This window comes from Neopsephotus bourkii, unplaced genomic scaffold (genome assembly GCF_033783945.1).
Source record: "Neopsephotus bourkii isolate Nb327-2 ecotype Australia unplaced genomic scaffold, CSIRO-AGI_Nbou_v1 NB_1500, whole genome shotgun sequence".
In the NCBI taxonomy this organism is placed as follows: domain Eukaryota; kingdom Metazoa; phylum Chordata; class Aves; order Psittaciformes; family Psittacidae; genus Neopsephotus; species Neopsephotus bourkii.
The window spans coordinates 357,278-370,261 of NW_026901976.1; the positions used below are offsets into that span (position 1 = coordinate 357,278).

A 12,984-nucleotide genomic window follows, 5' to 3' on the forward strand; every position below is an offset into this window, starting at 1 on the left:
ATATGACTTTTGACTAAGCTGAGTATAAATCATAGGAAGTGTTAAGTCTATAGAAAAGAAGACTTACTCATCTGTTGCTGTTTAGACATCATCATAATGACTTAAATTATACATAATGTCATCTAGCAACTACCAAGTAGAGCAAACAAACATCTACAGGGTTTAATTCTGTGCAGTTTTAACCCACACGAGAGCTGTGATGACACTATTAAATGTAAATAATTAAACAAGGAGCTTTCATCTTCACAAGATTTAAAACGTTATTCCTGCCCTATGCCAATATTTCTAAAACTAAATTAGCAGAGCACACAAATAACGCGCTCAGATTTGCCCTAAAATTTCTCCATCACTCAACACAGTTGTGTATTTCTACCTCCTACCCTCCCCAATAACACAACCTCCCACCATTCACTACAAATTCCTAGTAAGTCACTTGATAGCCAACCACAGGCACCACTGACACAGCCAACTCTCACAGAAAATGGGATCAGCCTTCCCTCATTTTCCGTTAGGTTTTAGTTTGCTAAGCATTAAAACAAAAGCAGCAGTGAAAGAAATGACAGCTGGCATACAGATTTTCCAGAAATAACTGGTGTTCTCTATATTTAGCCAGTTTTTACGGACAATTCAGTTAAAAATAGAGCATCCAAAGTACATACTTAAACACAGAGAATTACTCAAAAGTTGAATTTATGCTTCAACAAATGTGAGCTTTTACATGAATCCAGAAAATGGTGCTTCTGCATTCACTATAGCTCTCCTCAATATGTTTTTCTACCTCAACAGGAAGCTAAACTCTGATAATTAAGAAAGAACATGCACTTTGACAGCATCATCTACAAGGTAACACAAATGAAAGACCTCACACAAAAACTTGCACCACAAAGTTTAACAGGATCACTGTTAGATCAGCCTGCCTTGATCTGCAATAAATAACACAAATATTTGCCATGGCTGTCTGGATCACTAAACATTTGAGAGGGTTAGATTAAAAATACCCAGGGGTTTTAGCTCAGTTATCTTTAGCAGTAACTACTTAGGACTTTCACTCTGCTGTCTGACACACTGGATATATTCAAAACCAGTGGTGGCCACACCAATAATGACATTTAGAAAGAGAAAATGCTTATAAAAAAGAAAGAAAAATGAAAGGACTGCTGAGTCCACACGCACACCCCAAAGCTGATGCCCTTCAGACACTGCTGCTAAAGGTGGCCTTCTGCTATGAAGAGCAGTTTCACTCCACCACACCAAACAGAACTCTTGAAAGGTGAAAAACTGCAATTGCTTGGAAGACCAAAAGCACAGTTTATCCAAACGTTTGTCCAGACATGGGCTGTGGCTTTACTTGGAGAATGCAGCTGTACAAGGGCTACAATTCCCAGGAAACAGAACTGCCTTTGTATCAAACCGGAGCACAGGGATTACTACAACAGGAGTCTCTAACACTGAGGAAACAAGAGCAAAGCCTCTCACAGATGCAGGATCCAGACAGTGCTGCTACTGCCAGATTAAATCTCTACGTATAAAATTAAACCCCTCGGAACTGCTACAAGGTCACACTCAACATTTTCTATTTAATGCTCTCACATTTGTCCTGTTATTTATATTGTTATTATTTTCCGAATGAATCCTTTTGTTTACCAGACATACAACATGTCATCTGTCAGAAATCCTCCTCCAACAATACAGTAAAATATTCTCAGTGAAATCACCCTCTTCTGTTCTACAATGTATTTTATTCCCTCCTTGGCATTTATTCCCCATTTTCTTTCCTTCAGCCTAATTCTCTTATTTTAATTCGGTACAACTTGCAGACATTATCTCTACTTCGGGGACTCAAAAGGGAAAAACACAGCACAGTTTTTGTTGAGGTAAATCCTTTTTTACTGTTACCAGCAGCAATCCAACAGATTTGTAATAGAATCCTATCTCGTATTTCAAGAAGGCAAAATTACTTTGGAAACCATATTCAGTGGTACTCCCCACAGCACATACCCCCTTACTGCCCTCCTGTCACCAGCACACCCCAAAGTGCCAAGGTATGAGCTGTGGCATGCAATACAAGCCTGCCTTAAACAGCATTTCTTCTGTACAGTTTTAAAGGCTCTTATTTACTGCAAGCACAGCATTATTAACTTCCCCGAGTGTTTTGCTCAAACACTAAGAACAGAGACATAAGAACAACATACGTCAAAAGACACACACTCAGATTTGTACAAAGAAAACACCACGATTACCAGCTTCAGCAGAGATGACAGTAACAGAATTACCAACTACACACTATAGTAAGTATGTAGTGCGTTTCCATCAGTCCCCATTAAAAACCTTCGAGCATTTCATGAACTGGGTTTCCAAGCTAAGAAGGAACATCTTTAACTGTTAACAAGCAGCTGCTGTCACGACATCTGCAGCATGAAAATTTTGCTTCTCCGCATCTGTTAAATTTGGAAAAAAACCTCATGTCCCTCCAACTTCCCAACCTCAGAGTGACAATCCAAGGTCATGCGGCAGAATATCACTGCAGGTTCTTTCTAACATATACAAGTAGGTAAAAGAAGAAGGTAAATATGTACAATTGTTATTTTAAGGTACAATACAGACCCCAAATCATTTTTATCTGCTGAGAAAATGAAACCAAGCTCTTCATTCACTTCAGCTGCAGCTCACTAGTAATTCCTTTGAGAAATGCTTTTCAGTCTTCTCTGATAGTAAAATATACTGAATTGTACTTCCAAAGGAACTCAAACCATAAAGCTCCAGTTGCCCAACCAGTGCATGTCTCAAGATGCACAAGAGCATACCACAGAACAACAGCAACAGTTGGTGCTTAAGTTAACACAGCCGCTAAATTCTTTGTTTTCCCCAAACCAGATGACAGCAATTTGGTACCTGCTTCATTTCTGAAACTAAGCATGGTCTATAGGCTCAAAGTCACTACAGGGAACGGCAACTTCCTCCATTTTTCAAACAACGTGAAAAGAACCCACAGTCAGAGCACAAGCTTGTGTGTCTTCTGCTCAGCTGCTACATTCAAGGTTAACCTGTTCAGATTAAATTTAAGATGGTCAAGTTTTTGGCACACATCTTTGCATGGCATAAAGTACCAACAAGAAAGAAAACTTCACTGAAAAGTAACCTGCACCTTTTCATTTGCAGGCAGGGAAATGGAAAAAACCCACAGCTTTTGGACTATGAGTGTGGAGAGCCAAGAGACTGGGGGTTGATACTGAACAGTTAAGGATTTGGTAGCTGAGAGTGAAGTTACAGCATGAAATCCAGTTGGCTTTTGCATCCCCTGAGACAAGGGTCCGTAAGGCTGGAACCACTGAACTCTCTGCTCTTTACCTGCAGCTTGAAACAGAACACTGTGGGCAAGGCAATTTTTTTCCACTCAGTTCACTGAAATGGAGCATGGCCTTCTCGGTAAAAGCCACAGACAGCTCTAATTTGGCAGCAATGTCACACAAGTTTCCTTTCAAGAGTACAACTCCATGGCAAAGGTGCGTATTTTAACATTCTGACGCAAACTTAGCGCTGAAGAGAGGTAAACTATCACTGCAGTTGAGCAGTTTTACCCCAGAGCTTACTGTCTAGACACTTAGCTCCTAATTTTACTGGCAGCAGCACAGGAAGCCTGCATGGGACTCAGCTCTGAGCAGTGGCAATGCGTTAAGAAAGTTTACCAAAATCTGTATGAATTGAGTAACTTTCAGAATCATTCAGCCTTTCCCATTCAACAATCAATTGTTTCAACTGCCAAATAAAACAAGATTCGTATCTGACTAGACTCAAGTGAGGCATCTGGCTTTCAATGCAAGCTAGGATAGATCTGTAGCTGATGGTTAACCACTCAGATGGTAATCCATGGCATTCTGCAGTGATAATAATCCAAATGTTAGATTTTCAGCTATTACAATACTCTCACTAGTGTCAATCATCACATTAATAATACTGCTTCTTTGAAGTTGAAAGCATTAATCACAGTATAACAAATGCTCTTGAAGAACTCTGACAGAAAGTGTGACAACAGTATTAACTCTTAACAGCAACTCTAGTTATCTCCTAAATGCTCCTCAGAGTTTCATCCTAAACAACTTGCAGGTACTGGTGATCCAAATAAATATTGTGCTTGCTTAGTCCTGGGGAAAAAGTGTTTAAAAGGTGAGTAAATATTTGTCAGTGAATATCTGATGGTCAGATATTATCTGATTTCTTAGCTACAGATGTTGAAATACCAGCAAGTTTTATTTCACTAACCCAAGTAAAAACTTCAACCGCGGTAACATTTCCTTGAGGAACTTGACACAGCAAGTGAAGGCCAGTGAGAGTTTTTTCAGAACAAAGTCATTCCTGTCAGCCTGTGTAAGGCTCTTGGCAGGAGTAACAAAATAAATATGAAGGTTTGACATGTTAAAAAAAATGCACACACTGCGGTCTGACAATGCTTTTCCTTTTTGTTGATTTGGAAAATGAACTAAAGAGCTAATAAGTGGATTATAAAATTACTTTGATATTTTGCAATTTCATAATCCAGTGACATGAGAATCTGCAGAGAGACTTCACAAACACAAATTACCTTGCAGAGATCTCACAATTAAACAGCTCTCAGCCACACACACACAGATGTAGCCTGTATCTCTCCTCAGAAATAACCAGCTATCAAGACTTTGCATGCACACACATGAAGTTAAACATGCTTGTTTAGCACTGCACAGTGAATTACACAGGACACCTGTAGGTAGGCCCTCAGTGTAGGATGATCCCCATAAACAATTCAAGTGAAATAAATGGTTGATGCAAAATTAGGATAAATCGTAATAAAAACAAGCACTGAAGTTTAGTGCCATGAATGCTACAGAATCAATGTCAATAATACTTTTCGAATGGGTTTGAAGAGATGAAGCCTAAAAAGAAAGCAACTAGAGAAAGGCAGTAAAAACAACTGCGAGGTAAGGAAGATTCTCCTGACGAGCTTAAAGTCTTCACTACATTAAGATACAATTCAAGCTAAATAGAATGAGTACACTTAAAGCCAATGACTGACTTTACCTTCCATCCACTATAAAAGCCAGTCTCTAAATACAGAACAAAAAAAAGTAAGTAGGAGATTGCATAGGAGAGTAAGGAAACCATAGAATTTCTGGTAAACCCCTAGACTTAGTATGAGGTAATGCAAAGGAATTCAAGAAAGGATTATTCATGTGAATAGAAGTCATTCAGACTTATGGGAGAAAGCAAACCCAAATGCTTTAATACAGGTAAGGCAGTCAGGGACTCATGGAGTTTGCTCTCCTGTACAGGATTAAGCAACCGGACAATTCTAAATCACAAAATAAGACACACTGGAATAAAAAGGAAAATCATTTGCTTCACTCTGGAAAACAGTGGCTATTCTCCTGTTCTGCAGGAATTCATCCCCTCCCTGGTTTGGAACGTAACCTCCAAATACATTAACCTCAAAGCTCTTCCCTAAAACAGCAATCACGAGGTTTCCTGTGCAAAAGCAGTTAAACAGTTCTGTGATTCTAAGAAACTTTTGAAAAATCCTAATACAATGCAATATTCTTGAAAGGAAAGCTGTTTTTCAACAGAAACTCTGTAACTTTTAACTTACTTTCAGGAAAATTAAAAAAGTATTTTCCTAAGAAAGGAAGAGAATCGCTCTGAAACACACTGTCTTTGTTAAAATAAACAGTCAGCAGTGGAATACTCATCTGCTGTTCTTTCAGGTCACTCGTCGTTTCAAACAACCCTGATCAATAGAAAAAAATTGATTAATACTGGAAAGCTGCCTAGGGCCTTATTACACTTCCCACTGTAGGTTATGTAACTGGAGACAGCATGTGCTTGAGATGTTGGGGTTTTTTTTAGCTTGGAAAAAATCATATAAGAAAAAGTGGCTGAAAGAAACAAAAGCATAAAGAAAAACATGGAAACCCAAGACAAATATTTTTATTACATTAGATAAACAGATGTATTTGCTCTAACCAGAAATACCTCAGTAGGTAGAAATATGACAACTTGTTATGAAGGCCATATTGTTATTTTAAGTTAAGGACACAAAGAGATAAATAACAGGGACAGTATGGAAAGTGCTCCTAGTACTTAATTAACAAAGATCTGATGTCAGCACTGAGTCCTTACACTGCCTTCCCGACCACCTTTGCACCCTTTGCTGAATTCTTCCTATGCAAGTTCTGCTTTGTTGGTGGCATCACTGGTCAGAGGCTCCCACTGCAGACATGAGGATGCCTGACCGCACTGCTCCTACAAATACGTACTGTGATGCCCTGTTAAGTCTCACACTGCCAAGGCTCTGATAACACCTGGGAATCCATCCCCAGCTGCACATGTGGAAACTTCTAAAAGGAGTGTGTACACAATAGTACATCTGAGACTTCTGAAGAAGAAACAAAGCACACGGCCTCCCCTACCTCTGTAATTACAGCATGTAAGTAAACACGTTTCCCAGTGTTCACATAAATACAACACAACCTGACTAAAGCCAAAACACTGATGGTTTTGAGTAACTCGGGAAGCATCCAAATGTGCTAAGGCTTCATATGTCTAAAAATTTACACTTAGAAATACTGAGTTTAAGGGGTCAATACACGCAATTTAGTGTAGATTTGTCATTTACTTATTTTAATAAAGATTACTTATTTTTTCCCTCTGAAATGAAGGCTTATCTTCTATTCTTAAGCATGTAGGCAGAAGCAGGGCTGGAATGAATCACTGCACTCGGCTGTTTGGGAAAGCTTGGAGCAGCAACTCTCCTAGGAACTGGTGGCATTGCTATAGAAGTGAGATGGGAATTTAAAGTAACACAAGCCCCCCATTCAAAGGGCCCCACTTACAAGGGATAAAACAATTTCCACTGGCTAGATGACCTCAAATATATTAAGACAGTCACCAGACAGAAGCTGCCATGAGAGACAGAGCTGACCTTCTCCTTCCCCCATCCTGCCCTTGCCTTTTCTGAGCACTGGCTAGGAAACTTTGAAGCCCTGAGTTCCGATCTACGGTCTTCAGTAAATCTATTGGAAACAAAGCTTAGATAAGAATATCACTTCATGCTATCCTTGCTACAAGGGTACAGCTTCCCCAACTTTAGCACCCTTCTATAAGCTACATTCTAATTAATAAAAAATATTTTTTCTCAGAAGCTCTTTGGTGTTTGGAAATAAAACTTCTAAACCTACTCCAAGTACAAGCCTAATAAATTCATGTAACTTACAGACATCATCTGGCCATGATGTCCATTTGTGATGACATCCACATGGCAATCCAAGGCCTACCATTCATAAACAGGATGCCTATTTATGTGACTCTCAAGTACAGCTCATTATTTGGAACTGAGAATGCCTATTCACCAAAAAAACTGTACGGATTCATACCACCACAGAATTTAACCTGCTTATTTCATCCTTCAATTTCCTCTTTCTGCAGCAGCAATTGAAGGCTCTTTCAGCAACAGTCAACACTTACAGACAAAAGAAAATCCAGTGTAACTTTTGTTATGACAGCATTTATTTTATTTAGCACTTGCCTGTGAAGCCAAAACCTGAAGTTGCACTTTGCATTCAGACTAGTATAAACCACAGCATAATCATTATTTATAGCAGGTGAGAATTGATTCATAATTCACCTACCTTGACCTCACACTATCTCTGGGACACTATTACCAAGAGTTCCCCATAGTTCAAGCTTTCCCTGAAATCTGATAAGAAGTATGGGAAACAGCAGCATTATGATAGCAGTAAAGCCACTGAAGGTAACAAAGTTTGAAAAGATTTAGTAGCAATGGCTTCAGACTTTAAAACTGCACTACAAATAATCACCAGAAGCTGTCCAAGATGTAGGTGAACCCAATTCAGGTGTTCTGCCCTCACTACAACAGAAGACTATTTTAAGAGGTGGGGTTTTTAAGACGTGTTCTGGTTTCATGACAGACTCCTACTCACAGCATCTGCTTTCAGTAAAATGAAATTAAGGACTTTCCCCCCCCCCGCTCTTGACAGCATGACTTTGTACAGAGAAGACATGAAAGGCATATGCAGTACTGACTCCAGGCAATAGTACAGATTATGCCACTGGGGTTTGTTGCCTACATAAAGTGCAAAGTGAAGCATAGCCAAGACGCAACTACAGCTGCACAGCCCTGCACGGAACCCCTACCATAAGTAAGCACAGGAAAAGTAAAACATCACCCTCTTCTCCCCCCCCCAGAAATTTGTTTGGTTTTTTTCTTTTTTCTAAAAGGTATTATTCACGAGCATGTAGCAGAGCAAACCTTTATCCTGTGTAACGTCAGCACCTTCCTTCCTTTGAGAACACTTTCAATCTGCCACCTAATTCGTAACAGAAACTGCCTAGATTGTTGTAGCGTTGATTGCACTTCGGAGCCTACATAGCACCTTAAAGCAGATTACAGCCTGATCAAACCACTGGACTGGGTTGGCTCTGCTAAAAATCTCTGATGCTACCCAAGTTCACGAAGTTGCTGTTGAATTCTCTCTGCTCCCCCCATCCTTTTATCCTACTACATTTCTTTCTAATTCTCAAATGCACTCATCATCTTAGCAACAACATGCAATGTTGCAATGCATAAATATAAGTAAGAACTGCCTCTTTTCCTCAAGGTCTCCTAAGATGCTGCGCATGGCAGAAGGAAGATGTTAAGGACTGATTCCAGCTCTGAAAACCTATGACCAAGCCAGCCCAGTGACTACCAAAATTAACACCTGGGAGATGTAAAGGAATCTGAATGCACACTAGAGCAAGAAAAATATGGAAGACACTGAACTGCTGAAGCTGTACAAGCAAAGAGCAAGGGAGCTTTGAGAAACACATCTGAAGCCTAACCAAGATCCCACCTTCTTGGTGAGAACACACCTTGTTGCGCAAACATGTCAGAGAAGAGTGGCGCACAGAGAATGCCCATGCCACCCTAAACATGCTCTAAAGGAGATTATGAATCTTGTGTCAGTAATCACTTGCAAACAGAGGTCAGATCAAGGGCAAGGAAAACAGTTCAATCTGTACTTTGTGTCTAGACTTGGTCAGCTGCTGATCCTGAAGTGCCATCTCAAATTCACAAGTTTAGTAAAGCCTGCCTCTTACAGTAAGACAGTTCGAACTGACACCATGCAAGGATTCAGTCAGAAATAAAAGAGTATTCCTACTGCAACGTGAAAAGTTTCACAATACTGAACGCCTCAACTGATCAGGCAAATCACATCACATTTTTAATACCTGTGAAAAAGATTACCTTTTCAAATATAAGCAGAGTTCATTAAATAAATACTCTTTGTCAAATGATGATCTTACCTTTCCAAGGACAAGGCCTAAGATGCATTAAAAATTCAAAAGGGTATTTGTTTTACTGAACCCAGAATAATTATGAGCTATTTAATGATTACATGCTTTAAGTAACTAAATTCTAATACACTTCTCAAATAATGTCATTTCTTAGGTATTAAACTGTCAGTTTACTTTTCTGGAAGATGTGTTTCTAAAGGACACTCTCATTCACAGGTGCTTAAACTTGGCAGTTCTGACTTAGTTCTATTTTCTCCCCAGTGTGTAAAACAACCTGCAACACAGGCCAAAGAAAAGTTTGTACGAAAAAAGGGACGGATCTGATTAGGCAGCCAATAAATTCAACTTTCAGAGCCTTCTGGAGAAGCTGCTCTCCAGCTAGTTGTTTAAGTTGGTATTTAATCTAAAGTATTACCTTTTATCCTGATTTTTCACATGCATAAGCTTACGCCACATCTTTCTCCTGCTACCCTCTTTTATTATAGCGACATTTGTTTTTCTTAATCACTTTTTAACCCTGCTCACCACAATTTCCTTTATTTCCCCATAAAGCCCAGGGCTAAGAAACTTCCATATCCAAGAAATACAGCTGAATCTGCAAAAGCAGGAATATCAGTAGAAACCATTTTGGAATCCTAACTGCAGCTACTGCCATTAAATCAGCACAAAAATACCATGTTTCTTAAAAGAAAATTGCTGTGAATGGCAAATATTAGCAGATGTTATGACACATACTAAAATAACAGAGTAAATATAGAAGAGTAAAAATAATTTCGATGAAACCTACAGGAACTAGAATGTATCATTTCAAAATATGCATGTATTAGAAAAGAATAAAGTACATGCTATGAATTGCCCTATTGTTTACAGCGTGGATATGGCCTCCGTAATCACAACAGTTCAAATCAAGTAAATATTAAGAATTTGGTCTTTCTACTTCATGATAGAAGAGTATAATCCCACAGATTAATTACTCTTGGTTATTCTCAAACGCTTCATCTCTATTGTGTTTGGGGTGAGTTTTGATTAGTATTTTATTTGTTTTATGTATTTGTGAGCCTTGATAGGGAGCTTATGTTTATAAAATGCCAATTTATAAAAGGCCAAGTCTGACAGTCTGAAATCTGTACATTCCATAACAGTTAAAACTTGAAACCTATAAAATAACACACAACCAAAACCCCTGAACCACCAAATTACTTCACTGGTATTTTGATCTATAACTTCATGAATGCAAATAAAATGTCTATGCCATGAAAAAATTACCTTAGCAATTACTCTGTCTGGCTTTTCTGATTTGCAATATAATCAAATTCTTTCAAGTTGCTTTTCTAGCCTTTCAGGTAAATCACTGGCACATAGATTCTATTTGCTAAGATAATGCACATTTAGGGAAAAGCACAATACAGCCTGTAATTTACCAAGCCATTCCTTCTACACATACTAAATATGCACTGAAAACAGAACTCCGGGCTTGCATTTCAGTTTGTTCTCACTTAATCTACAAATTACTGTTGAAAAGAACAACTGTGTTGCACCATTTCTTTCCTCCAAACCCCTTCCCAATCTTTAAAATAGAAAAACTCATATAATTAACTGTTTTCCTAAATATCCAAGCTCATTCCCAGTGTGAGTTCCACACTCAATGGCACTACAAGGAAGATCAGGCCCAAAATTTTAAGCTTAAAAAACCCATAGTGAGGACACTGAAAGTATTATCTCCTTTTTTTCGGTTCATTTGTAACCTTCAGAGAATACCAACACACACATTCACCTACAAGAGGAATCGATTTCCTCCTGCTACGACTGTAAATACTTCCTTTTGCTATTTACTCTCTCCAAGTGGTAGCTTCTACTGCGATTCTGGCCTAAAACGGTAGTCAAAATGTCAGTTATATAAGGCCATGCGTGGAAGTACAAGCACTCTAAAATATATTGCTACTGAATTAGTCATGGAAAAAAATAATGGAGGTCTGGTCAGACATACATATTTACGTAAAGACTAATATGTGTGTAACCCCCCCCCCCCCCAAAATCCTTCTCTCATCCTTCCTCCCCTCCCAAAGCCAGCTGGAAGCGGTCAGTCACACTGCCTGCAGGATTCCAGCCACCACGAGACCGCCGCTACCCCAAAACAAGAAGAAATTAAAAGCCACAGAGCACAACAAAGCCTCAAGTTTTCCATCCGCACCGAGCGGAGTGCACAACCCCCCTCGCGCCGGAGCAGCCCCGCTCCGCGGCTCCACTTGTTCCCGCAGCTTGCGAAAGGCTTCAGCAGCGGCGGCCGCACCCACACACAAAGTTTACAGTTTTGGGAGGCCGACACGGCCTCGCGTGCTGTTGCGCAAAGGCCGTTCCCGCACTCCCGCAGCCGGCCCCGCTCCTCCCTGCCCTGCCCTCCCCTCCCGCGCCGCACGGAGACATTTTTCCCCCGCGGCCGCCCCGCCGCCAACTTTCCCAGCGGGGCCGCAGTCAGAACAACTTCCACGTTCCGCCCCGCGGCCCTCCCTCCGGCCCAGCAGGAGGCGGCGGCTGGGGAAGGTCACGGCGGCCCCCGCTGCCCACCCGGGAAAAGTTTGCAGGTCTCCTCCGCCCCACCTCACGGCCGGGCAACGCGGGAGGGCGGCGGGGCCCGGCGGCGCGGCCGTGCAGGGCTTTACCTTTCTTGGCTTTCGGGGAGTGCCGCCGGCTCCGGGCGCTGGCTCGTTCTTCCTCAATAGCGGCGGCTATCTCCGGGTCGTCCTCCCCATTGTACCACACCAACAGCTCCTCGCCGGGCGCGATTGGCTGCCGGGAGAGAAGAAAGAGGCGAGGCGCCAATGAGACGGCGGCTTGTTGGCGGCGGCGGGCCGCGGGGCGGGGAGCGGCGCGGCGGCGCCGTCGGCAGCGGTGGTGGTGCCCCGCGGAGCCCGCGGCGCCCCGCGTAAAGGAGGAGGCAAGAGGGGGGGCATGCCGACTGCGCCCCCTGGCGGCTGGAGGACGCGCAGCGTGAGCAGCGCCGAGCACCCTACCTGCTGCCGGCAGCACAACAGCACAGAGCCATTAAACAGCCTGGAAACCCCAATGTTGGGCTGTCGCAAACATAACGTAAGAAGGACATGGAGCTGTGGGAGCAAGTTCAGAGGAGGCCACGAGGATGATCAGGGCCTGGAGCACCTCCTGTATGGAGGCAGGCTGAGAACATTGGGGCTGCTCAGCCTGGAGAAGAGAAGCTGCTTGGAGACCTCAAAGCAGCTTCCAGTGTCTGAAGGGGGCTGCAAGGATGCTGGAGAGGGACTCTTCATCAGGGACTGCAGTGACAGGACAAGGGGTGATGGGTTCAAACTGAAACAAGAAGTTCAGGTTGGAGATAAGGCAGAAGCTCTTCCCTGTGAGGGTGCTGAGGCGCTGGCACAGGGTGCCCAGAGAAGCTGTGGCTGCCCCATCCCTGGCAGTGTTCAAGGCCAGGTTGGACACAGGGGCTTGGAGCAAGCTGCTCCAGTGGAAGGGGTCCCTGCCCGTGGCAGGGGTTGGAGCTGGAGGAGCTTTAAGGTCCCTTCCAACACAAACCTTTCCATGATTCTATGATTAAACACAGCAGTGAACCCCTGGTATGTGCCACTACTGCTCTGCACAGGGTCCTACTTTCCACAGAGCTGCCAGCAAGTTTCATGCTGAACA

At 42.0% G+C, this 12,984-nt stretch overlaps 1 protein-coding gene across 3 annotated transcripts in view; it reads right to left on the bottom strand.

Moving 5' to 3' along the window:
- Positions 1–12,984, bottom strand: part of PRDM2 (PR/SET domain 2) — a 71,390-nt gene that overhangs the window by 30,798 nt on the left and 27,608 nt on the right. For all 3 annotated transcript variants that reach the window (XM_061369493.1, XM_061369495.1, XM_061369494.1), the window contains one exon: positions 11,985–12,111. In XM_061369493.1, coding sequence (XP_061225477.1) covers positions 11,985–12,111 — 127 coding nt within the window. The remainder of the gene's footprint in view (positions 1–11,984; positions 12,112–12,984) is intronic.